Source organism: Ammodytes marinus (genome assembly GCF_949987685.1).
Source record: "Ammodytes marinus genome assembly, chromosome: 9".
Classification (NCBI taxonomy): Eukaryota; Metazoa; Chordata; class Actinopteri; order Uranoscopiformes; family Ammodytidae; genus Ammodytes; species Ammodytes marinus.
The window spans coordinates 10360259-10388105 of NC_137213.1; the positions used below are offsets into that span (position 1 = coordinate 10360259).

At 40.8% G+C, this 27847-nt stretch overlaps 1 protein-coding gene across 1 annotated transcript; it reads left to right on the plus strand.

Moving 5' to 3' along the window:
- Positions 1 to 1240: 1240 nt before the first annotated feature.
- cacnb2b (calcium channel, voltage-dependent, beta 2b) lies at positions 1241 to 27847 on the plus strand (the record flags this gene model as incomplete). Its single annotated transcript, XM_080033501.1, has 13 exons — positions 1241 to 1288; positions 18222 to 18287; positions 19676 to 19798; positions 20358 to 20497; positions 21931 to 21992; positions 22114 to 22139; positions 22739 to 22819; positions 22979 to 23037; positions 23147 to 23256; positions 24838 to 24989; positions 25282 to 25377; positions 25640 to 25816; positions 27125 to 27847. 13 exons carry the CDS (start codon positions 1241 to 1243, stop codon positions 27845 to 27847), a joined length of 1863 nt encoding a protein of 620 aa, XP_079889627.1.

Consider the following 27847-nt stretch of genomic DNA (forward strand, 5'->3'; position numbering starts at 1 on the left):
AGGAAGCAAAAGTGGTGGCAGCAGACAACAGATGAGGAGAATGAGATAGAGGGAGGGAGGGATGGATGGAGGGAGAGAGAGAAAGAAAGAGAGAGATGCCGGGGAGAGAGAGAGAGGAGGGGAGATTGCTGTTAAGTATGGGTGGAGGCTTTGTAAATGAGAGGCTGGAGGGCGCATTTGAATTCAGGCTGTGTGTCTCCTGCGCTAGCCGAATGTTACCTGCTATAGCATGGCAACAGAGAGAGAGGGAGAGCTGCGAGCTTGAGCTGCAGCCTACACACACACACACACACACACACACACACACACACACACACACACACACACACACACACACACACACACACACACGTGCACAACTGGGGTGCAAGGAGTGACTCAGGTAAGCAGGACCCTTGAGAGAGGGAGGCAGCGTTGTGGTGGAGTGAGAGAGAGAGCAAGATATATATTGGAGGAGGAGCTATACAGAGCTGGGAGTTTTTTTAAGGAGAAAGGAAAGAAGAATTGCACAGAACTGGAAATCTGGAAATCTCTGTATCTAGACTCCCAGGGTGATGGGGCTTTATAAGGGAGGGACAGACGGGGACACAGGCGAAGACGGGGGACGTGGAGTGATGCGAGAGCTATGACTGGACAATTCTACTGGACAGACTAGAGAGCAGTGAAGGGGACACACATGGAAGACATTGACAGTTAGTTGTTGTAGCAAGACTAGTCGAGGGGGGGACTTAAGACAGAGGGAGGCTGGAAGGGGGGGTAGAGTGGAGGGGTGGGGTGGGGTGTGGTTGTGGGAAGGGTAAATAAACAACAGGATGGCAGATGAACCACCTGTCCTTCTGAGATGAGGTGAGAACACACACACACACACACACACACACACACACACATGAGAAGACATACAAACCTCACACTCCAACACTGTCCCTGGGACGGCAGCACCCCCACATCACCTTGGAGATGCTCTGAGACGTTGGGCGTCCCGATCAACTGGACTCACCTGAGGATATAACTCCTGTCACTGAAACCCCAGGTGATCTACCTATGCGAGAACCTGTGGACACAGATACAATTGGATTCTTTTTCTTTCTCTTCGTGCGATCCACAAACTCCTGGCGACCAGGTGCATCACCAGTGCCATGAAGACCCTGTGTGTGAGCCCGGCCTGAGAGGACTCAACCCCCCACTCCCCATAGGCTCTGGTCGGCCTGTCCACCTCCTCTTCCCCCCACTGGATGTCTTGATGTATTGCTGTGGGCTGGGACACTGGCGGAGAGTGCAGTCCACCTATGTAAGTACAGCCGTCGCAGCATCCATACGCATGTTTTTGATCCCATAGCAACAGTGGAGTTGTCTTATAGCAAAGAGGTGGAGGGGGGGCTGATAGCCTATACATCTTAAAAGGAACTGCCCTGACACAAGCCATTGCAGACTATTTCACATTTATAGTATTGTATGTGTAGTCACTGATATGAATAATGGATCTGGAGGATGTGAGCCAAATAACTCCAGGTGTCTACCAGAAGCTGTGAGTGTGACTCTTTAACAACCTGTTATGTTGCTGCTACGGTGTTAACTCAGTGATGGTCTATGTGAGTTTTCAGCCACGCTGCAGTTGATCAGGACAGATGGTGACAGTGTCAAACAGTAACTACTGTATTGATCCAAGTACACAGGGCTCCATGTAAACATGGACCTAGGGAGGAGCCAATCAATGTAGGCCTATTGGATGTGTTCACCTCTGGTCTGAATGGTTTTCCACTGCGAGGCAACAGTTTGATAACACCACCAAGGTGTATAACGATTTTTTATTCACTTTTTGCATGCACTTATTAAGTGATTTTATGTGACAGCTGCTTAGAAGAGCTTTTTTCCTCGCATCATCCGGGGAGCAGGAGGGGGTCAGACAGGTGCAGTTATCTCATTACCAGCCAGGGTTCCTCTGTCCTACCAATGACAAGAGAGGAGCAATGAGGACGGTCTCACCCCTCTCCTGGCTGTTCCTTCTTTATCTGTTCTTGTCTTTCCTCTAACTCTCTCTCTCTCCGTTCTGTCAGTCTGTCTGCTGCTTCATCACTGTAGTCATTGTTGCTTTTCTCTCCCTGCCCAAGTCTTGTCAATGCTGTTTCTACAGTGTCCGAGCCGTGCATTGTGAGATGGCGCTGACTGCAGCGGACCCAGTCGTATCCACCTTCCCACATGAAATAGGCTTACTGTCACAGCCCTTAAACGCTCAATAGGCTGTCAACACCGGAGCCTCACAGATTAGCACAATCCGCACCGCTGCATGCAATGTGTGCTCACCTCAGCAACAAGACACTTACTACACGGCGCACAGGCTGAAAGCAGTGACACATCAAAAAAGTGGGACGGGGTGCCCGCATTTAGCAAGGTGTCACTGATTTCTTTCTGCTTACAACAATTGAACAAGAGTTATAACCCTGAGCCACGGAAGGCACGTAAATGTAAGGAGATAAAAAGAAAAATAATCCACAAAATGTGTGAGTTGCACCCAGGCTTGAAAAAGCTTATGATAAATGTGTTATGCCTTTTATGCCTAATGTGGTTTTCACTCCATTTGCTATGATATTGTATGTGTCTGATTCAAACTATACAGTCCTCAATGAGATTACAAAAGATGAAGCAATCTAAGTCACATTTTGTTTTAAGACAGTGGTTCCCAACTTGGAGGCTGTGGTCCCCTAAGGGGGTCGAGGAATAAATCCGTGGGCCAAAAGATGACCAACCAGTTAAGATGTACTTCTGCACAATTTTATTCAATTACAATGTTTTCTGTAATCCTATATGTAATCTTTATTGTGAAATTCTGGATAGTTTTCTGTCATCGAGCTTCTAAAAACTATTCACATCTGACAGTCTGAGTAGAAAAACTTCACCACTTTGTTTTCAAGTAGACATGTCCGATTTAAAGGACCCGTTTATGACACGTTTCTCAAATCAACCAATTTTAACAAAAATATTTCAGTCAGTTGTGTTATTAACTTATTGCTTTTTTTTTTTTTTATAAGAAATACTCCTCCAGGTGTGGCCTCTGCTGGCATAGAACAGAGCTGGATTACCTTAAGTGCTTGCCTGGCTCTAAGAAGATGCTTGAGACATCTGACTGTTCTCTGCTTAGCTACTGCTGTTTTCATCTTGCTGAGTGTCAGGGCGGCATGGCCAACAGGTGAAGGGCAGGGTCTCGCTTATCCCCATGAGATGAATCTGCTAAAACATTTCAGGAAATCACAGAATTTTGCCCTTAATTGATCAAATATAAGCCAGGGGCAGACAGGAAATGTGGAGAGATGATAATGCAGCAATTTTTAGATCCAAACTAGGAAGATATCGGTGTTTGTAGTACCTGTGAATGCCCCAATGTTTGCCTGACTATTAAAAGCTCTGCCATGTATTAAACGTCTGTAAGGAAAATAGCCTACATCCTAAATAGCATGCTGAGTTTTGATTAATTAACAAGAAATGCATTGTCTCTGATTGACATTTATTTTTAGTACCACACATATCTGCCTCGGCTCATACAGTATTTCATGTGCAGAATGGCGCATTAGATGTGCTTTCATATTACGTATTTCATACTGCAGATCCATACAGTGCTAAGGTGGAAATCGATTATCACGCTGAATCAAATCTTGTGGATTTGGTAAACACGCTGCCGGCTCTGCTCAGTATTGACTCGTTTCCACACTCAACACGCACACTGCTATTTCCTAATTCACCGCAGGCCATGGGTTTTGGAGATCAAAGATAAGTATCTGTGTTGGACCAAAAAAGCTCTTCACGGCAGCTTTTTATTTATTTATTCATTTATATATTCTTAAAGTTCTTCTGTGTTTTACAAAAAACAACCCCATGTGACATGCTTTTTTTTGTTTAATCTCCTGTCCGGGATCAGAAGGCCCTAATATGTGTCCGACCACTGGACTGGCTGGGCATCCTGGCATCCTTTCTACTTCTCTCCCTCCATCCATCTCCTCCCAGTCTCTCCTCTCCCAGATGTTAGGAGGGCGAGATTGGTCTTTGCATCATGCAGGAGGGGCATAAGCCAAATGTTTGGTTGCACGTTCTTACAGGGCTATGAATCTGAAAAGAGCAGACAGCCACTGTCAAAGAGAAAGACAGAAGGATATTGTCTGCAAGTTCTATTTCTGTCTCTGGAGGGCATTTTTGGAGTTATTCTATATTCAAATCTGGTAGGGTTTTGTTAGCACAGGGGGGAAATAGTGGAGAACGTCAAATGAAAAGCCTGTCTCCATCTCAGAGCGGGCCGTGTGTGTGTGTGTGTGTGTGTGTGTGTGTGTGTGTGTGTGTGTGTGTGTGTGTGTGTGTGTGTGTGTGTGTGTGTGTGTGTGTGACGATGAGTGGTTCAGGAGTCAGTCCCTTGGCATCTCCGCCTGCAGGCCATGCCAAAAGATCCCAGAAACAAAAATGTCTCCTGGGTGAATATACTGCCTCTCTAGTTGGTGGAGTGGAGAGGTGATGGAAGGGGTATGGGCTGTAGCTGGATTATAACAGTTCAGGTTGCGTGCATTCAAATATTTTTTTTTTGCTGTGGAATTTGATACCATTGCCTGTATTTTCTCACGCCAAATGCTATACTGTATATGTTTCTAGAAAGTTGGACATAGAGCAGTTTCAGCAACATGCTTGTTCAAAGCCAAATTGCTCTTATAGGTTGGAACAAAAAAGGAACATGTTCTATGGGCTCAAGGACTCCAGACAGATTAATCCATTATCTGTGATGGTTCTTTAGCACATCTATATTGACGGGTCAGCTGTGATGTCAAAACTAAACTAAAGCCTGCAGTGCTCTTCTATTCCATTGATAATTTGGTTTTGAATGAATTAGTTTTTAGTGGGTGGGGCCAACGTATTCTAGCGTTTCAGTTTACAGTTGCGTACATGAGTATTATCATGAGTCTTTTTCTCTGGTCAGGGCAGATGTGTGGAGGGCAGAGTGGAAGTCCAAGGTCTGGATCTTCGCCTGAAATTGTGCGTGCCATCCATCGCTGCCCCGTCAACCCTGACCTGCCCTGCTCTGCACTACTGGCCCCAGCTTGACACCATGCACACGCACACACACACACATCACCCCCACACACACACGTTCTCGTTGTAAGAAGATTAGTGACAGATGCTTATTTATGTATGTTTGAGAGAGCACATGTGCACATGAACACGTGTTGTGTGCTGTTTATGCATGATTATCATCTCATAAGCTGTTCCCAGGCAAAACCAATTTAGCAAAAAACGTAGATTCAGTCTATTTTAAATGTTTTCATCCTGATTGTCTGTATCTATACTGTAATTTTACCATGTTGGTCTGTTCGGTGCACACAATGTCGTATGTTGTAATCTACTACAGCATGGTAAAGCCCCTAGTGGTAAAAGATTGTGTTGATGTTTTCATATTGGGCTATAGAAATATAACTGACTTGACTTGACACATAGTTAACCTCAGCTAAATCCCGACACAGATTCCAGGAGCTTTTTTGTGACAGATAACATTTTCATTTTGGTGTGTTATTGCTGTGTTACATTTATAAATATTCCTTATTCATTTCTTGTCCAACTTTGATTGAAAACACAAGCAATTGTCTACAAAAGTTCAACATTTTGATATAAATTATTCCACTTACATTAGTACACAGGACTATTACAACACACCACATAAACAATCATGGTGTCTCTGTGATAATGTACTGTAGATATGACTTTCTTGTAGCGCCTTCCCTAATTTTTTTTTTTTTCATTTAACTTTTATTTATCCTCGAGAGACCAATTGAGGGGTGACCCTCATTTACAATGATGTCGAGTTAATGCATGCATTGTAAAATAAATAATAATTAAGAATGATTTTCAGTACACACACTACACACTTGTAGTTTCACACATAAATGCTCACATAATTGGAGGTGGCGTGACACAAATGCAGAGAGTGTACAAATGGTTCAGTGGCTGTGTTAAAGCAGCACAGGACTGACCGTACCGTCTTTATGTAAGAACTTCACACAGATCCTTCCAGGGAGTCATGGTAAGCAGGGACTCTGTTTGAGCGTTTTGATGGCACTTGAGGAGAGCTGGTGCCTGCTGCAGGAGATTTGAGGTGTCATGGATTGAGTAAAGCCCATGGTCTGGTTCAGTCCCAGGTCACGGGACTAAATGTTGTGACCTACCATTTACAGTCCACTCGATCAGTACATGTATGTGTGCATCTGCAGCAGCCTCTGTGTGTGTGTGTGTGTGTGTGTGTGTGTGTGTGTGTGTGTGCGTGCGTGCGTGCGTGCGTGCGTGCCTTACCCATAGGTCGGTGTCACAGCATCTTGCCTGACACTGTCACAGCCTGGCCCAGTGTGATTAGTTTACATTCTCAGTTATGTAACGCTCTCATCTGGTGTCCCTCGCTCCCAACGCTCTCTCTCTCTGGAGATGTTTGTACTTCACTATATCTTCCGATGTATCTTTTTATTGGAATGACTGTTTACAAAAGAAATAGTCCTTCAAAAGTCTGTTCTGTGGATTATTGATACAGATGTATTTGATGCACTGATAGTTCATGTTATGGTCCAGCAAGTGTTAAGTCACACTATACTCTTCTACCGTACGAATATTATTAACCCTGAAGTATTAATGTGTTGAAATGCATCATATTGTCCAAGTATATCACGTTTAGAATGTAAAAACACAACAGCTTTTAAATTAATATTGCGGGATCAAAAAATACAATATTTTATAGTGATATCTATATAAAAGTTAAAGATATGTGAAATACTCAAGTAGGCTACATGTACCTTGTACAGTCATTTAACACATTTTCTTCATTTGTTTTCGCCTTTGCTTTTACGGAAGCAGCTAGTTCCATGAATTTAAAGCAGGTAGTTTTTCATCCTTTAAATTGTTTTATTTGATGGGTTTATAGAAGCTTAACGACTTGGAAATATCCAAGGGAAGAAAATCAAGGGAAAGCTTTGTATGTGTTTAATCATCCTCTGACACATCAGATTCATCTTGGGATTTCTTAGGGGTGTCCCGGGGCTGCATGCAAAGTGCTTTAAATGATATGATCTCATCTGCTAGTTTTAGTTGTTGCATTATCTCATTTGTTAGAATGATACGCCCCTAATTATATGGTTCATAAATGCACTTCTATTGGAAGGCATACATCTTGATAATGTGATTAGTTATTTTGTTTTTGTGTAGTAGTGTATTGTAGGTTTGTGTCGGTCATTAGTGAGAGAACATGTCATGGCCACTGATGATCTTGGAGAGCTGTTAACAAATGATTAAGGAACTTATAAAGGAAATAGCTCTACTGCATACTACTTTATCAATTTGGCTACTGAGAATGAAACGTGAGGGGAACTTGAGGATAAAAGAAGAAAATTGTGGCTGATACTTGGCATGTATCCTACTGTTTTAGTGTGACATAATGAGACTGAACTCATGGTGGGGGTAAAAACAAAAAAAACATCACCATTACGCTCTCAGGAGGATGAGTTACTGTAGGTCTGTCTGTACTTAAGCTGTAAATCTGGTACTTTAGTTCAAATGAGTTGTTTTGAAGCCAGGCCATTATAATACTTCCATTTGTGCCGCCAAAACCACAGGAAGTTACTTGGATGGACACACACACACACACACACACACACACACACACACACACACACACACACACACACACACACACACACACACACACACACACACACTAATAATCAAACATCACACGCACAACGGACGGAGCGACATTAATGAGACACTCATTTTATTTAGCGCGCATGGACCGTACGGACGGTGTGGATACCTTCTTGGTGTGTTCGCTGCTTGAGGTCATACTGAGCGCGGTGTGTGGCTCAACAGAAGCCGCGCCGAGACCTAAGCCTTTAATACCCCTAGGACTCGGGACAGGGTAACTACAGCCAACTCACAATGCTGACTTAAAGTGAAACCTCTCACGCCACTCATCCGTGCCACTGCCTCCGGCGGTGTCCTGCGCGTCGCCGATTCTTGGAAATATTTCAACTTTACGCACAAGACGGCAAAGTGAAGAACTATGTTTTTTGTTGTTGTTGCTGCATTTAACAGCATCCCAGGATATATTCTGTTCTAGAGGCAAACACAGTCTCATGGCACACTTGTCCATGCCTCATCTACTTCTTGAGCCAGGTGAACGGTAATCGGATCTGGTCGTGGAATAACGCAAGTGGACTGCTTTAACCACCATGCCTCCCAAGAAAAGGGTAAAATACGCAATATTTAATTTAGTTTGTTTGTGTGTGTGTGTGTGTGTGTGTGTGTGTGTGTGTGTGTGTGTGTGTGTGTGTGTGTGTTTAAGAGGAAGGATAGGAGAATGCACCATCTGTTGCAACAGGCGTTAATCCTTGTGTGAGGCCCTTCCACATCATTGCACTCACTAAAGCAGCCTCAGTGCTGAGAGAGATGCATAATAACCACATGCAGTTATCATGTTCATGTCATGTGTCCAGTTGGGAGTTGCATAATCAAATGCCTGCAACAATCAAAAGGATTACATTTCACTTAGTAACATGTGTCTTTCACTTATGACTCTCTGGCTTGCTTTGAACTTGGTGTAATATAGTGACCAGGAGATAGGGAGTGAAACTTTGCACAAATTCATCCCTATTTTGTAGTATGTTATAGTACTACAGCAGCAGATTTAAGTCAAGTTATCCGTCCTCTGCTGCACAGACCATCAATATTTACACTGCATTATTTTTTGAGGCCAGTCTTTCTTACCTGAGTAGAACATTTCAGAACTCCTCCTGCATCCACACTATTCACACCTTACTTTACTGTTACCATGTAAACATCTGGTCAACAATCAAACTCCTTCGTGAATTTTCTCTACCTATCTATTGCAGTATGTCCGTCCTGGGAGAGGGATCACTTACTCTGTCGACTCTCCCTGAGATTTCTCAATTTTTTAAAATCCCGGTAAAGGTTTTTTTACTGGGAGTTTTTTCTCAGCCGAGCTAAGGGTGTAAGGGCAGGGTGTCATATTGTATGGAATGTAAAACCTACTGAGGAAAATGTCTATTGGTGATATTGGGCTATACAAATAAAAATGATTTGATTTGATTTGATTTCAGTCATTATTTAAAGGTAGTGCTTTAGGAAGCTACACTCTTCCTATACGAACCTTTAAAAAGTATTCTACGTACAGTGGAAAGGCCAATAATGAAGGCCACTGTATGAGGTTGAGATGACGGATCTCTTTCGGTGAGAAAAGCTACCCGTTTGTGCTTCTCGGGTATAACAATTGAATTCATTTTACAGAGCAAACTATTCTCCTGTCAGTCATTGGAAAAGCCAGATGCTTGTTTCACAACACTCACTGCCATTCTGAAAGATTATCCAGAATCCCTGTGAGTGGGCCCTTAAAGACTCTTTTAACCTTTTGGATGGAAAAATTAGTCTGTCTGCTGCAAAATAACTGGTCGGAGTTGTAATTATTATTTCCTAATCCAAACAAAGATCATAGCCGGCAAGGATTGTTTGGGGTGTGGGTGGGTAGGGGTTATACATGTTTATAAATGTTTGTTGTTTGTTTGGAAAAAAATAAAATTTCAATGTGAACTTAATGTAAACGTTTATCATTAGTTATTTTGGTTTATATTGATGTAACTTGCTATTGTTTTAAGTTTTGTGTGTGGCCCAAAAAAAATCCTTAAACGCCGTTTGAAGGATTCTTGAAAAACTTTCAGAACACCTATAAATGATACACCACCTTCAATTTATGTATTTATTTAAATATCTCTGTGTTAGTATGTTTCTAATACAAAACAGATCCTTAGATCTGTAATGACTCGTGAGAAAAAGTGGAGCTTGAGGAAGCCTCACAGCCTCTGGATGGCCTACTGTCTTGCATTACAGTGTGACGGTCAGTTAGTGCTGGCCCATGCTTGTTACCTAGAATAGGAAAAGCCTCTTAGTTGCTGTGACTGGGGCATTACATTCAGGTATACCTGCGCTCCTTCCAAGTTGATAAATGTTTTGTTGGAATTTATTTTCCTATACTGTTTGTCTTTTTCTGTTTTCTTTTCAACTGGAAATAAAACTTCTTAGTAATTCTCATACTGCAAACAGTGACAGCGATGACAGTACCAAAGACAGCATTGGTTCAATGATTGCTTCAGTGCAACAAGGGTGAAATAATCATAGCAGGAATGGTCTGAAAAGTGTTTTTTTATAATCCCCACACTCACACACGCCCGTCCTTATACCATCAGTAATCATGTTGCATCATAACGTTGTGCAACGCAGCAGAGAAGAGAGAGAATTGCCCTCTCTGTATCATAGGTGAAATGTATCTATTACAGGAGCAGAGCAGGACAGGAATTAAGGTGCAAAGATAAAAGATATTAATGCTGCTATTGTATTGATATCTGATGACTGTCAGGGAAATTGAGCGCCAGCAGTCCACGCAGCAGTGTTGGCTGTCTGTGAGGACTTTGCATTTGTCTCTCTCTCGCTAAATCCTGGATTGACGCATGCTATCTTAATCTCCTTACTTGGAGACAATCATGAGCCAGAGACAGAGAGAGTTAGAGAGAGAGAGAGAGAGAGAGAGAGAGAGAGAGAGAGAGAGAGAGAGTTCAAAATACACATTGGTTTTCCATCTTGTGATTATTTGTATTGCAATATAGTCTTTGGTGCTGTGATTTCATTTGTAGCAAATCTTCTGTTTTTTTTTTCTCAAATGTGCAGATTCTTTCTGTAGTATTAGTTCAATGCTAAGAATGAGGAGTCATTAACTTCAAAATGACAGGAAAATTGTATTTGATGTTAAAAATAAAAAAATTATATGCAGTTAATTTCAGAGCCCACAATAAAAATAAATTAATGAGAAAGGGATCAGAATGCTTCTTGACGTTTTGAACATGTTGTGCAGCAAATGTGCATATTTTAAAACATGTGGATATGGTACAGACTACACTTGAAACAATAAGAAAATTCAGTCAGAGTCGCCTTTTTAAAATGATAAGCTAACATTAGCTACAGTTGATACAATCTGCACTTCTGTAGCAATAGTGGTCATTTTATCCCAAAAGATCCACTGCTGTAAATGAGAAGTTTGCTTTTATGTTCCTTTGTCTGAAATTAATGACCCATTCATTTAAAAATCCTGATGATTTTATCATAGTAGTACAGACACACTGCATAGTTGTGTATTTGTTAGAACGGAAAGCGTAACAGACATACAGTAGCAACAGTAACTCAGAGGGGTGGGGCTTGATCAGTTTCTTGAAGTATTTTTCTACGTTTAAACACTTTCTCTAATTTGTATCCAAGAACTGGCAGCATCAGTAACAATGACTAATGATAAAACCCACATTAACACACTGTATACACATACATTTGGTTTAGTGCAGTACATCTTCGCTGCCACTCTTGATGTATAATTGTAGATCGAAAGGGCCTTGGATACAGCCTTTAACTCCACAGACAGATTGTCGTGCCAAAGTAAAGGTGGTGGTGCCAGCCCAGCCATATCTGCTCTGTGGTAGCATCAGGCAGAGGGCATGGAGCCAGTCTCTTTCAGACAGATGAGGCACAGCAGCTGAACAGACAGGGCTGAGAAAAAAAAAACTTGATTGGAACACACACTGCATGCAAATGACCAAGCTGTTAATGAAGACGAGACAGAGAAGCAAAGAAATCAATGCAATATATACGGAATAACACGTCAAAGGGAAAATGACAGTTGAACTAAAATGTCATTGTTCCTTCGCGGAAACAAAAATATATATTTATAGGTGAATATTAAAAGGTTTTGAACAGCTGGGCTCAGAGCCAGCACCTCATTGAAGGGGTTGACAGGAAATTAGTCACAATTAGATTTGTGACCTGCTCCACCGACAACAATGAACTGTACGAAAGGTTTTTGTTGGGAGGCAGGCAGTGTTTTTGTCCATTTTAATGTAGCTTCTATTAATTTAATACCCAGAAAACGGATATATCCTGAGATATATTCAGAAACATAATACAGTCTTTCAATACAATCTTTAACTTGAAATAATGATCTGAAGAGGGCAAACTCCCCAACGGGATCTACTTCAATACTTTGTCAAATGAAAGCAATAGATGGGCTTTGTGATGTTAAAGTAGAAAGACATTTTGGTTTGGGTTGTCCCACTCCGATTCAAATCCATGTCACCAGGTCAAGCACCAGTATAATAATACAACATCAGACAATCTGCTTTCCAAAAGAGTTGAGAATAGGAGTAGTTAGTGACCACGGTTCCAGGATTATAAATCCTGTTCATTTGCTGCATGGTGAGCTTTTGGGGAGGGGAGGGGGGAAGTTGGAGGCAGGCTGAATCTGTTATATGTTCATCCCTGGGGGCCTTTATGTTATGTAGCAGTTACAGTGGTGTGTATGTGTGTGTGTGTGTGTGTGTGTGTGTGTGTGTGTGTGTGTGTGTGTGTGTGTGTGTGTGTGTGTGTGTGTGTGCGCGCGTCTGCGTGCGTGCGTGTAGCCTACTGCATAACAACTTTTCTCCTGTAAATCCTGAGTTTAGTTATTTGGTTGAAACTGAATCCCCTCATGTGAGCGCTAACCCACTATCGCTGACAGCTGTGACAGATGGGACGGGCATGTAACTGAAACATGACAAGTCAATAATAGCATGCTGAATTATGTAAGCAGCAATCCGCACTTTTTTTGCTCATTCATTGTCATTCACATTTTTCTTTTTCTTTTTTCAGTTTTGACCAAATCAACAGTGAATTCCTTGATCATTAGATTGTAAATGATGTGATTCCTCAAATGTGATTGTGCATTTTTTACTTATGTAATACTTGAATGTTGTTAAAAAAAATCGAATAGTTAGCGAAAATGTGCTGCTACTTTATTATTAGACACATTTTCTATATTTTCATCTGTCAACTTAAAACCTTTATTAATGCCATTTATGCATCAGTGTGTCTACTTGTGAATGGGGTGCTCATTCATACATGTGACTAGCATGTTACCAGCTTGAATGACACTTTGCCGCTAGATGTTTGACATATTCGACCTTGAGGAGTACAGTCACAGAGATGTTGTACGCTGCCAAGCTGACTTAATTATTCTGACTTTCTCTATGGAGATCTAACGGTCGATTCAATACCTCCACAACTTATCTCCCATTGATTTTAACGTACTTTTCATTTACGGTTACTGTCCTTTAATCCGTCTACGAGGATGCAATGGGTTTCATGATATATTTGGATTTGGAGGTAGGGAGTAGGATTTCAGCATACAAGTTACTTGATATTACTTGATATTATGTGATACTTTTTCTTTGGTCTGAAGCTAATGTGGGAAAGTTTTGCTGTTTTCACACAGCAAAGTCCTATTTTATCTAATCCCATTCTGCAAGCTCCAAGTGGTGCATTGCTTTGCAACAATTGGTTAATCTGGACACGTGTTTACCTGACTTTATTAGACCAAGTAACCTGTTGTCTCGCTCAGTTAGACATCTTGATTTGTGGTCAAAGTGAATTCAGTAAAGTCAGTCTGTGTGAGTAAAGCTCAGCAGCAGGAAAAGACACGTTCTGTCAGATGCTCGAACAGAGGAGAAGAGTTAAATATGTAAAAATGTGGATCAACCTCTTGCACTGTCTCTCTAATGTGAGCTTAAGAATGTACCTCAGCATTTCTTTAAGACCCAGAGTTCAGTCTGTCCTCTGGGGGAATCGCAGTGCTCCGGGCCAGCCAGCTGGCTTGTGGTGACTCGATGGCTCTGATTATTTCAGTTTAGGGATGGAGTCCATCTCCCCAATCAGACACTCCTCTCCTAATGTACTCTCCTGGCACTTGCCGAAAGAGCTGCGCAAACGCTTTTTGAGCGGCTTAGGAGTCACCTTCGGGGCAGCATACGAGAGAAAGTGGCTTTAGTTGTTCACCCACCCCTCCCATCATCCTTGTCCTCTCCACCTTCCTGTGCCCACCCTCTCTGCCACGTAATCACAGTAATGGGCTGCGATGGCTTTCCAACGTGGAGAAAAGGGGGCAGAGAGAGGAAGGAAGGATGGCTGAAAAGATGGAGGTGGAGCTGGAAGCATGAATGAGGGAGTGCGGTTGAGATTTTGAAATTAAAGACTTTATTTTAAAATTAGTTTTTTTTATAAGGTTTAGAAGATTCAAGGGTTGCATCAAGACATCAAGATGGGTTGCATGTTAGTGATTATAATTCATATCTCTTATGATGTGGATTCACTTTCTACTCTAGTAAAGATTCAAAGGAACACAAATGCAGAACAAAGAAGCCAGTCATTATTTTTTTTCAGCTCCTCCTTTCTCCCAGACAATACACACACACACAAACACACACACACACACACACACACACACACACACACACACACACACACACACACACACACACACATCTAAGTCACCTGCAGTAGCGAGCTCAACATTGTTTAATAATTCAGCGGGGGCGTTTTGTACTATTGGCTGGGTGACATTGGCTGGCAGGAGAGTCGGGTGCTGTGCGAACAGATGTCTACACCAGCCATGAGTAAACAAACACTCATGCCTGGGTATAATTCTGCCCCCGGGGGAGATTTACTTCCTCCTTCGCATTTATTCCCTCCTCATCATGTTGAATTCTCAGGCTTGACCTGTTCTCTGCCGCATCCTCCGGCTCCTTTGTGCAACGTATTTTCTCCACTAATTATCAACACCGCACCTTGTTAATGCCCACATCATGTCCTCATCCTTTCTTTGTTTGAGATCATTTGAGATATTGTCATTTTTACACAATTTATTTTCAGTTGAATTTATTTTCATTTGAACCCTATTTAGCTTTTTCTCCAGACACAATCCCAATAACATTTAGCTTTGAATTTTGGGTCTTATGTGGTGCTAGTTCTTCTTGAATATTATATTGGTGATCAGTACCGCATGCATTTGTCTTTGTCTTTAGTCGTACCCTTTTTCTTTGATTGTATTACACTTGATATTATTTTCTATTTTATTTCCGCTCCCTGTAAGACATATTTAAATGCTTTGTTACCAGTGGACAACTTTTCACACGGGATGGGTTTTTTAAGTTCAAGATCATGTATGGCTTGCTGCCTGGATGACATTAGCTAGAACTAAGATTGTGTGTGTGTGTGTGTGTGTGTGTGTGTGTGTGTGTGTGTGTGTGTGTGTGTGTCTCTGTGCCTGCGTGCCTGCAAGCGTGTGTAGCACCCAAATGGAGTTGTCACCTTGAAAAACTGGGAGCAAACCTGCCTTTTTCCAATGTCAGAAATACTAACACCTCTAAATCTAAGTGAATAATATGTTGTATCCCATGTGTTCTAACTGTACTCAAACATAGATGTTAAGGAAACAAATGTATGGAATAAGAGGTAGTTCAATGCTGTCACTATTTCTCTACCATCAACAGTCTATTCATCCACCCCTGGATTTCATTTGCAAAATACTTTCCAAAAGCACAGGTCTCTATAGAGCTCTGTCATGCTAGTCTCACACTACCTGTTGTACTCAGATGTATTTCTGTTGCCAAAGACTCTAGTCTAGTTATTTTTTTCATTGCAAATTAAAATGACACCAAACTAAAGAGATCATTGTTGCTACTGTAGCCAATATGCACAGGTAACATCGGAACCTAGGTGAAGGCACTTCATAAATAATACTAAAAGAAATCTGAAAAATACATGTAATATGTACCATGAGGACTATTCACCAATAAGCAGGATAATTAAGAAAGTTTAAAAATATTAAAATATATTGTGTACCAAAGTTTCATGTCAACAATATACGCAACAAACTGGAAGTCAGCAAGGACTCAGGATCAATGTGTTGTTACAGTGCATCAGACTGAGCCGACTGTCTGCAACAAGAGAGGTGATTTGTGACTTTAAGATGCAAGTGTGTATCTTGAGAGCCACAGTCTGACGCAGAAGGCTGTGCCACCTCCCAGCTATGACACAGAGGGCATTAATTAGCATGTCTTTGAGGGGACAATCTAATCTCTGGGACACATGGCTCATAAACCTGAGCGTCCCGGGGAGGAATCTGCTATGACACTTCCTCACAATTTAAAGGCAGTGGGGTATTCAGGGTAAAGGAGCACTAAATGAAAAGGCATGTCTCCGAGATGTTATTGGGTCAGACCAGACTCTAGACAGTGATGTCAATCAGGTTGAATGGAAGCAGAGATTATAAAAAGTTCTGATGAACTGATGAAATGATACAAAGATAGAAGTAAACATTGATGCTCAAGATAGAGATATTCAAGGGTTCACTATGGAAGTAAATGAGTGTCATCGGATTTTGAAAATAAAAAGCCATTGAATTTTAAGCACTGAATATTTATGCATTGAAATAACGTATCTGAATTTTTTGCAGCATTGAAATAATGTATCTGAATTTTTTGCCGCATTGAAATAATGTATCTGAATTTTTTGCCTCTGAATTTAACTCATTACATTTTAAACAACTCATTTTCACCTTTATTTTACAATGTTCTCAAATTCAAAATCAAATATTCAACGTTAAAAAATTCAACGTGCCAAATTCAACTGCAAAATCCCATGTATGAAATTCAGAGTAAAACTTTGGGGACCCAAGGAAGAGCAATCGATCATAGATGCTAGATCGCATTCAACAAAGAGAGCAAGTGGGAATATTAGCTCGTTGCCTTGGATACCCCTGACTGATGCAGGAAGGCAAATCAGGTTTTAGCCATGTCAAACGGCAACACAAGTAACAATGGTGCTTGGGTGAGTACAAACATGTTTCTATATAGGGAAGAATATAATGGCTAGCATATAATATTCCCACTTGCTCTCTTTGTTGAATGCGATCTAGCATCTATGATCGATTGCTCTGCCTTGGGTCCCCAAAGTTTTACTCTGAATTTCATACATGGGATTTTGCAGTTGAATTTGGCACATTGAATTTTTTAACGTTGAATATTTGATTTTGAATTTGAGAACATTGTAAAATAAAGGTGAAAATTAGTTGTTTAAAATGTAATGAGTTAAATTCAGAGGCAAACAATTCAGATACATTATTTCAATGCTGCAAAAAATTCAGATACGTTATTTCAATGCATAAATATTCAGTGCTTAAAATTCAATGGCTTTTTATTGTCAAAATCCGATGACACTCATTTACTTCCATAGTTCACAATGTCGGAATCGAGGACTGAGGAAAGTCAACCCAAACTACCCTACGTGAATAGTAAATGAAATCCTTACAGACCTGAGGATACCTAAAACTGGATTACAATACATAGACTGTAATAAAGAGAGGACACCAATGTCTTCTGCTGCACAATGATCTGCCAATTAACAAGCACTTAAGTGTGAAGCCATAGAATCTTACTCCAAATAATTATTTGTGTATATGCTTCAAAGTCTTATTTGTAGAAATATTTGTGTTGTAGCTAAATGGGCAACATAAAAAAGGAACAATTTTTCTAACAAGTTTGATATGCAAATGCAATTTTTCTGCATGTTCGGGTTGGGTTCATTTTGACCCAAATCTGACGACATAGTAAGTTGGGAGCATTAAGCAGTAAGATATGGTGTGACAGGATATTTTTAATTTTTTTTGGGGGGGGGAGGTTAAGGATCTAGTGTTTTTTTTTTAACGTGACCAATATTATTGTGCCCTAAAATCAAGATCCACCAGTGTGTCTTGTGCCTCTTGCTGGTCCAACACTGGAGGTGCAATACTCAATCCCTCTTTAAAATCATTGTTGCAGAAACTCTATGCTTTCTAATACGGTTTCTGATGTTTTGGGGTAAACTTCTTAATGTGTTGGTCTCATTAATTTAGGCTTTTTACCATTTAGAAAGTTTAGTCCACTAGTTATAGTGTAGATATTTAGAATTGCACTAAGGTTGCCTTGAAAAGTCAAACATGGTTATGTTTCTTGTGGCCATGAACACTCGATAAAGAGATAAGAAGTAAATACATGCCCAATACTTTGAGAAATGAATCCTATCCCAGCAAGAATTGATCAAACATGACATATTGGTAATATGTCATGTTTGATGATGATAATTATTTTTCTATGAGACTGATGTGTTTGAGTGACTTCAATTTTTTTTCAAAGGATTTCTTGTGTACTTCTTGCGTGCCGTCTCCTTCTCTGTCTAATATAGTGCAACACACGATGATCAAGTCAATGCATGATCAACCCCTCTCTCTCTCTCTCTCTCTCTCTCTCCTGCAGGGAGAGCGTCAGGACTCGGACGTCGTTGAGGAAAGAAACGCCCAGGTGCAGCTTGAGAAGGCCAAGGTACTGTCCTACTGTTGCATCATGGGTAACATCACAACCCCTGACCCACCAACGCCCTAACAAACTCTTCTCTCAGAGAGGCTGCTCTCAAGGACACCATTACATCACAGACAGGAAACACAAACATAAGGGCATCGGATTAGTAAAGCAATATTCTGCTGTTCAAATGAGTCACTGTACTCATCCCCTACTCATGTGCTCAATGTCTGGAGAAGGACAATAATGAAGGACATTGATTATTACTGATTCAGTTCCAATGAATTCTGACGGTTATACTGCAGCCGACTGCGGTGTAGCACTTCAGTATTTTTCCACCTAAAGAAACAAAGATTAAATGCAACAGTTCAATTATGAATTGAAAATTAAACATTTTAAAATGTTTTTGCTTTTCAAAATGTAACGATATATGAGAATGTTGTGCTCTTTAGGCCATCATATGTAATACTGGTCATGTGAAATACGAAACAGGTGCTGTATCTGAGAAACTGTCTGTGGAGTGCAGTGCACAGCCCAAAGTCTATAAAACGGATTTGAAACCAAGCCCAGTTAAACTATTTCAGCTTCTCAAGTTACCGTTGTTGCCAGAATGTCCCATTGTGGCCATTGATGTTGATTGTGGTTTATCTACATACAAAGGCGGGGGTATTTGTGTGTTTTTCTGTGGGAGAAAGGCATTACACACATTTTACACAGTATCACAGCTGATGTCAAATGCGTCCTCTCTCGTTGCCTTTTGAGCAGCGCTTGTTGATACACGTCCCATTGAATATTGAAGTAAATCGTCCACCCTCCCCCCACAGATTTAATGTGCTCCCACTGGTGCTATGTAATTAAGGTGGCAAACATACTCGTCCCGTCCCCATGCTGACCTCACATCTGTGTCTTTTCAAAGTGGAGTAATTAGCAGCTTGATCTGCATCCCAATGACATTTGACTCTGATAGGATTAAAAGGCATACCGTAGCTCATTTACATTTGCCATGGTCTGACAACCGTGACCATGTTCATTTTGCACTGCATTAGGCTGCACAGTTGTATATTTGCACACATGATAGCAGCCAAAGCTGAGCAATGTTGCTGACACAATGTTAAATTTGATTACACAATTCTATTAAAAATAAAATTAAATAAAAACATGATGGATTGTCAAGCAAATGTCGTGATTGTGTCTCTTCCGAAGAAACCACTACTTTTTGCATTAGTTAATAATATCCCTCAATCAATTCCACAATTTACAAACTGTGAACAATCATTCTTCAAAAGCATATTGGTGCAAAGTACTGGGTTGAGGTTGTGTTTGGGAGAAAATGTTTACATGGCTGAAATGTAGGGTTAAAAGTTGACTGTGACATTCAATAGGAATAATAACTGTGTATCCTGTGTCCCCAGTACAAGCCAGTGGCATTCGCAGTACGTTGCAACTTCTCCTATACGCCAGCAGACGACGACAACGCTCCCGTACCGGGCCACGCCGTCACCTTTGAGTCTAGAGATTTTCTCCATATCAAAGAGGTTTGAAACACACACACACACACACACACACACACACACACACACAAACACACACACACACACACACACACACGTTGGATGAAAGTGCGAGTGTAAACTCAGTACAGTACAGTAGATAACAATGACATTGAAGGTGATAGGATGGCTAGAGGAAGTGGGGCCGACTAGTGACCATGAAGTCGGTAGTTTGATCCCTGGCACCGGACATCAGACATTTTTAAATCTTGTATTGGCTGGAATTACGTCTACGTTGCTCTCCATCTCTATCACTGTGTACTTGAGCAAGGCACCTAACCCCAAACTACTACAGGGGCGCTGCACTATGGCTGACCCTGTGCTCTGACCCCCTCCAAAGTGTGCTAACTTGAGAGGGGATATGCGAAAAGATGAATTTCATAGTGCGTTGTGTAAATTGACTAATAAAGACAACTTAACGTATAGAAAGCAATGATATAGGTGTTGAATAGAGTTGTTTTGTTCATCAGAATAACAATAAATGTGAGCTAGGCCAGTGATTAAATCCTTTCATTTATTTGTTCTTCTTCTTTCCAATGACTAGAAATTTAACAATGAGTGGTGGATCGGCCGGCCGGTGAAGGAGGATGGTGTGGTGGGCTTTATCCCCAGTCCAGTCAATCTGGAAACTATTCTCATCAGAAGAGAAGTCCAGGCGAGGAAAGCTGCCAAGGCCTTAGCCAGGTATGTATAGCAACAGTTCCTCTTTTCCTCTATACCTTCAAAGCAGCAGGGTTACAAACTAACACACATCCCATAATGTTGTAGGCTGATTTATCTTTTAATCCCAATAATAATCATCATCATCTTCATCATATACCCAATAATAATAATATTCTTTATTGATCCAGCACATGTGCAAACAAACAGAACAAATACTTGTCTAATTATGAATTATTTAAAAAAAAAATTAAAAAGTTAACCAGGTTGCAACTTTTTTTTTTAATCTAATCCTGGAGTTTTAGTTATTCATACATTTGTCACCTGCAAATGTTTGATGAGATATTTGAATAGGTAAACCATTATCAATTTAATATCTCCACACAGTAAACACAAACAACATCTTAATCATATTTTGCCCTCTCATAATGCAGGAGACTTTGGCTTTGATGTCCAAACCAAGTCAGCTTTATTCATATGGCAAGTCGGCAACAAATCAGAAATGTGCCTCAAGGCACTTCACAATCTGCACAGCCTCTGTCCTTAGACCCTTATCATGTCCGTGGCACATGTTCCATAGCTAATCAGTAATTAATCAAAAATACCCCCAAACCAGCTCTCACACTGTGGTCCTGGGGCTTTCTGGTATTCCATCCTTGAAAGATCAAAACATTAAAAGGGATAGCAAATCCTAACACATTACCAAGTTATTATGATTTTAACCATTCCAAAAATGGCACTTGCAACATTTCTCTTTTTACCTCTAACAAAGTAAAACAAAAAACAACATTATATCATCACACAGCACAAGTTTACCATGCAAACATTAGGCAACAGTTCAATATCAAACTAAAAGCATGCCAGTAATATACAATATGCCAATGATATACATTATAAGATTATGTTATGCATCAGCAGCAAGCCCAAATCCTTTTCACCATCATTTGTATAATGATTTTACATGTTGTAACACATTTATTACAAAATGCACATACAGTATTTACAGTATATTGCTGAGGGGGGTTTTCCAAATCTAGTGCTGTTTGATTTTGAGACAGCCATTGGTCTCTTTTCAAAGATTTTAAACTAAATATTCTATAATAGTAGTAGGAAATGTTTCTCTCTTGTTAAGCCAGTAGGTTGTGTTAACTCTAATCAGACATGCTGGATAGAGGATCCAGGACACACTGAAAGATTTTGACTTGACCTAGTTACGCTGATAGACTTTGACTGCGGTTGAAACCGTGTGAGCTGATTCACTTCAGGGGATTTTCCATCCAAACCTTAAATAGCTGTGTCGTATATAAGTAGATAAACAGTCTATGAGCACAAATGAGTTTATTGCATTGACACTGTGTGCTCTATTTTCAAACAGTTGAATTAGTAGACTGTAAAGAACCTATCTTGTTTTGGTGGGAAAGATCTGAGCTAATTCAGAACTTTTTCTCTCATTTCAGCAAAGCAGCAAATCAACAAGCTCAAGATTTGAACGCAAAGAAATATACGCCTCCATCACAAGGTCATTGTGTGTGTGTGTGTGTGACTTAAATTGAGTAAAAGGTTTTTTGTTGTTGTTGGTGAATGTTTGATGATTTGGTGATTTAACATTAGATACCTCTCTAATCCTTTTGTATAAACAGCCAATCAGCAGGTGAAAAAGAAACCGGTAAGTGACTCAAATGTTTGTTGTTCTGTTGACATCTCTATCAACCCATTGATTCTCCTTCTATAGACACATCAGCTTTATAAACTGCAGAAACTTTCAATGATTTTTAAAAGGTAGTTTTTGTGTTGTATGTTTTTTTTTTGTTAATGTGGAAATGATCTTTTATGCTCTTATCAGTATACTGTGACTTGCCTCATAGTACTTAACAACTTTGCCTGACCTGTACAATCATGTTTTGTGTCTAAAGATTTAACTTTAATCCTTCATCAAACACAAAGCGTGTTAATATAAGATAAGATATCCATTTATCCGATGATGAACGCACCTCTTCTGGTATACGGTCTATGTGCTAGACATACAGTATGTCCTGTTTAATGAAAATCGCATTGTTGAAGAAACAGTGCAGAAAGTGGATTTTTTTAAAGACTCAGAAGGCAATAAGATTTCATATTAAGAGTCAAGCACTCTCAGTGATACTGATATATTGCTTGTTTTGCCATATCAACTTGCCTTCGCAGACATTCTCAACTTCACCCACACAAAACCATGTGACTTTATCTCATATACTGAACTCAACTTGTGTTTCTTTGTGGCTATAGGGGGAGCAGGTGGCTATGTATGACGTCGTGCCTACAATGCGTCCTGTGGTTCTAATGGGACCGTCACTGAAGGGCTTAGACGTGAGTGTGCTTCACACACTCTAAAGTCTGAGTACTTAATAAGTTACCGTTGGCTGGTAAAAAGGCCTGTGATACTGTAAAGCAGAGAAACGTTATGTCATATTGTAGAATTGTATTTCAAATCCATGCTTACTGTGTTGTTTCCTTTGTTGTCTCCAGGTTACAGATATGATGCAAAAAGCACTATTTGACTTTTTAAAACATCGATTTGAAGGCAGGTAAGTTCTGATTTAATTCTTCAGTGTTCACACCTGTTATGTGGAAATAAAACCCAATAAAAAAAATCACGACTGTGTAACAATCCCTGTGTCTGTGTGTCCTCTCCAGAATTACTATTACACGAGTCACAGCGGACATATCTCTGGCTAAACGGTCCATCCTCAACAACCCTGGAAAAAAGGCCATAATGGACCGGTCCAACACCCGCTCCAATTTAGGTATGCTGCTTCATCATCCCGACCTGAAGCCAGTAGTCCTGGCAAATGACCCTGTTGGCACCACTTTGGGGATTACCTCATTAGGACAACTCAGATTGTATCAGCAACAGAAAAGTCCACTCATTTAATTTCTGTAGTAACTTGTAATTGCCTCTCGCTGCGTTGTCCCTTGTGGTAAACCTCACCCACTTGCAACCCTAATTAGGATAACACAAGAAACTGATACTATTTGACCCAGGTCCGAAATAAATGTGTCAGACTTTAACCATTTCTCTATCTTGTTAATAAAAACTGTGAGGTTTGTGTTCACACAAGTGTTCATCGGGATAATAATGCTAGATATCAGTGTCTGCACCACAAATTGGCTTGAGATTGTGGGAGACAAACGTATTAGCTTTCTTGCGGATTGAAAAAACCTTTTCTAATTACCATGTTACACCTTGTTTGTTTAATCCTGGCTTGCTGTTTCACCTTGTTTCCAGCCTTAATGCTAAGCTAAGTAAATCAGCTGCTGGATGTAGATTCCTGATTTGTGTACGGATATGAGGATGGTATCCATCTTTGCCCCAGTGCAGAGTAGGCTATAGGCCACATCCCCCTTGGTTACATAAAGAAAATATGGTTGTCAAACAGAAGTGGGATACGATTCACTTGGTTTTCTCTACTCTTGTCTCTCTCATTTCTCTCTTATCCAAGATGCTGCCGGTATGTATGTATGAAAGCACTGGTAGTCCATGTCATGTCTTTCCTTCCCTTCTTCCTTTCATCACCTACTGTATTATGAGTGTTGTAACAGCCAATGTTCAATGTGTTAACATACTCAGGCATTGGTTGAGCAAAAAAAATACACCACTTATAGGTATCTCATAGGCAGTGTTTCGGTGTGGTCACATCTACAGTTGTGAGCTATATTCTCCATTTGTCATGTCTGTACTTTCTATCTATTGTTTTTTTTTCTTCCCACTATAGAAAACGGATTTTGGTAGACTTTTAGTTGTCATTGTTTGTTGTTGTTGTAGTCATTTGAATTTTTAGTCTATTGTGTTGAATTTAGATGTAGAAAACGGTTATTTAATAGTTGTGGAACCAATATTATAACTTTGCTAACAAAACAAGCTCTCCTCAAAGTCCCGCAGTCCCAGAACTTTTCATCTTATTATATGGTTTTCCTCAGTAGATAAAGTTTCCCACACATCATGGGATTTTTGTTTGTTGTTAAAAGACTTTCATTGTGTGATTAGGTTGTAAACGTACAACTTGATCATCCATTTCAGACCTTTCTTCAAAATAAATTCAGACTGTATCCTCATTCTCGATTGAGTAAAATGGAGGGAAAAAATCCTCACATTCCAGCTCTGGCAATGCAAAAACACATTCGGAAATTACAAGTGATGTCATAAAAAAGTATTTAAAAGAAATTATGTTATATTTGTGAAATTACAATTCAAAGCTATTGGGGCAATGATAGGACTAGCTACTGTCCCTTTCTGAATTACCCGTGTGAGGTGTTGCATTCAATATTAAATACATATCAATGATCTTACATGAGATTGTCACGTTTGGACTGTAATGCTTTTGCAGCCCAGATCCAGGGGGAGGTGGAGCGTATCTTTGAGCTGGCCCGCAGCATGCAGCTTGTGGTTCTAGACGCAGACACAGTCAACAACCCTCTGCAGGTGGCCAAGACTTCCCTGGCACCCATCCTTGTCTATGTCAAGATCTCCCAAGCAAAAGTAAGCTTCACCAGAGGCCTCCATCTCCTTTTGAACAGACTGCTCATTGTGTGTACTTAACGCTATCCTGTACAATGACAACAGCCACTATAACCACCTTTTCTTTCTTTCTTTCTTTCTTTCTTTCTTTCTTTCTTTCTTTCTTTCTTTCTTTCTTTCTTTCTTTCTTTCTTTCTTTCTTTCTTTCTTTCTTTCTTTTTTTCTTTCTTTCTTTCTTTCTTTCTTTCTTTCTTTCTTTCTTTCTTTCTTTCTTTCTTTCTCTGCTTCCTCACTTTCAACTTGTTTCGTGTAGGTTTTAACTAGATTGATCAAGACTAGAGGGAAGTCGCAGACCAAACATCTTAATGTTCAGCTGGTGGCAGCAGACAAGCTTGCCCAATGTCCCTCGGTGAGTGCCATCTAATGGCCATTGTGTGAAATTGGTGCAGCGATACGGTTGGTTCTGTTCAGTTATACTACTATTTTGAATAGGTCGATTGCTATCATGTCATCTTGTTATGTTACAAATTTCAGTTCAGTATTATGCATTTCACTTTGTCTTTGTAGATGAAGACTTTACACTGGTGATCATTGACCAGAAACAGCACTTAGAGTTAAATGCAAACTGAAAATACATTGGTATTCTTATCCTTTCTCTCATTGTCATGTAGGAAATGTTTGACGTCATCTTAGATGAGAACCAGCTAAGTGATGCCTGTGAGCACATTGCTGATTACCTGGAGTCGTACTGGAGAGCCACTCATCCACCCGAGATGGAGCCTCCCAGCGCTATGGTGACCCAGCTGGCCGAGAATACACTGCCCGTCACTCTCTCACCTGCAATAAAGGTACAGGAAACACAAATACATGTTTGGGCAAACACTACATAAATAAAAAATAAAGAAAGAATGTAGCATTATTTCAAAGATGTCATACAGTCATCTCATCTCATTCCACCCAATGCATCAATAGAGAGTCTGCTGATTGTGCACAAACATTTTTTTTTGGATAGTACATTTTGCGCTAAGCCTGGATGAAGTTGGATGAATAATTATGAGCAGGCAGAGTCATCTTTATGTGTGTTTCCATTCATTCATCTAACAATTTCATTTCATTTCTCCTCATCCTTCTCCACTGGAAAGTCGAAGAAATGAAATAGGTCTACCTCTGGTGAGTGAGAAACCTTCAAAGTCTGCTGTAGCTGAGTTTTCTCCATTCCACCGCAGTAATAGAGATGAGTTGCATAGCGGCAAGTTATGTGCATTTATATCAAACTGTATTTTTATATCTAAAAAGTCAGATTATAAAGATGATATCTAAAGGTAATCATAAAGTTGAATCAGCACCTAAAACAAAAGCTAACATTAAAGCCTTCATTAATTAAAGGATTAATTGCAGGACTATTGTATTATACTGAACTCGGTATAACCTAATAAACTGGCAACTAATTGTGTCTCAGACCAACGGGTACAAACCACTCATCCTGATGTCATTTTAGTATGTGTTCTACCACCAGTTCGCTGCCACATCTGACAAAGTCAATGCTTGGAAACCTCGAAAACAAAAATATGAATAACTGATTAGTTTCAGTAAATTTAGAGTAAAGTAAATAATCGTACTGTATAACTTTAACGTCATTATTTATGATGTTTTATACACAAAATGTTTTATAACGTGGTTATAAAAAAATCAAATTAAAGTTCAAATTATTTGTGAAGTAAAGAGTGGTTTCAGCAGCTGTAAAACAGATGCAGAAGGGTCTCAGGCAGCGAACCGTCTGTTTCCGTGTGAGTAAGGTCCCATGATAAAACTGAGTACTATCATCCAAAAATATTCATATTGCCTCTGGTGTGATTGCCAGTTTAGGCCTTCGAGGGCCAGCTGTCTCCTGAACTGCTGCTGTTTGTGTTTGTGTGTGTGTGTGTGTGTGTGTGTGTGCGTGTGTGTGTGTGTGTGTGTGTGTTTGTGTGTGTGTGTGTGTGGTGTGCGTGGGTGTAGCTGTGGGTGTGTGTGTGAGTGTGCGTGTAACTGTGTGTTTGTTTGAGTTTGTACAAATAGACTTGCAGGTACAAATGTAAGGACATAGGCTTCAGTGTTATAGTTTTTTTTGTCCACGTGCATCCAGTTGACATTATATTGCATTTTTCTCATACCAGGATGGACAGAAAAACAAGAAGTCGGCTGCGCCCAAGAGGAAGGTTTCCAGGGAGAACCATGTAGACGAGGAGCCCCCGTCGGCCCCAGCAGCGCAGGAGCAGCGGGCCGAGGAGGGCCGTAGGGAGGGGGACGATCGTCTACTGAGAACTGAACCAAAGAGACCGCAGCACACCCACCACACCCACCATCATACCCACCACCAACACCAGCGCCGGCCGGAGCACCACAGCCATGCTCAGCACAACCAAGCGTCCGGGGGCCTCGAAATCCAGTCGAGCAGGGATCACGGCCAGAGGCTTCCGCGCAGGCACCCTCCCGAGGAGAGGGAGGAGGACGCCGAGTATGTGGCGGAGGAGGAAGGGGAGGAGTCTCGCCAGAACCACCGGGGCGGCCATAACCATCGGCATCACAACGGCAATCCCCACCATCACCACCACCAACATCACCAACAACAACATCATCACCGTGGCAACAGCCAGCCTCGCCACGGGGGAGACTATGAGCAGGAGCACAATGAACGCAACCGGCAGCACAGGCATCACCAGCACATTCCGCAACGGACGCACCACCACACAGACCACGATCCTGCACACAATCATCACAACTACCACCACAGAGACAGAGACAGAGACAGACACAGGGAAAGAGACAGAGATAGGGATCATGGGCGAGATAAAGACAGAGACGCACGACAACGGCACAGGGATTCCTATATACACTAG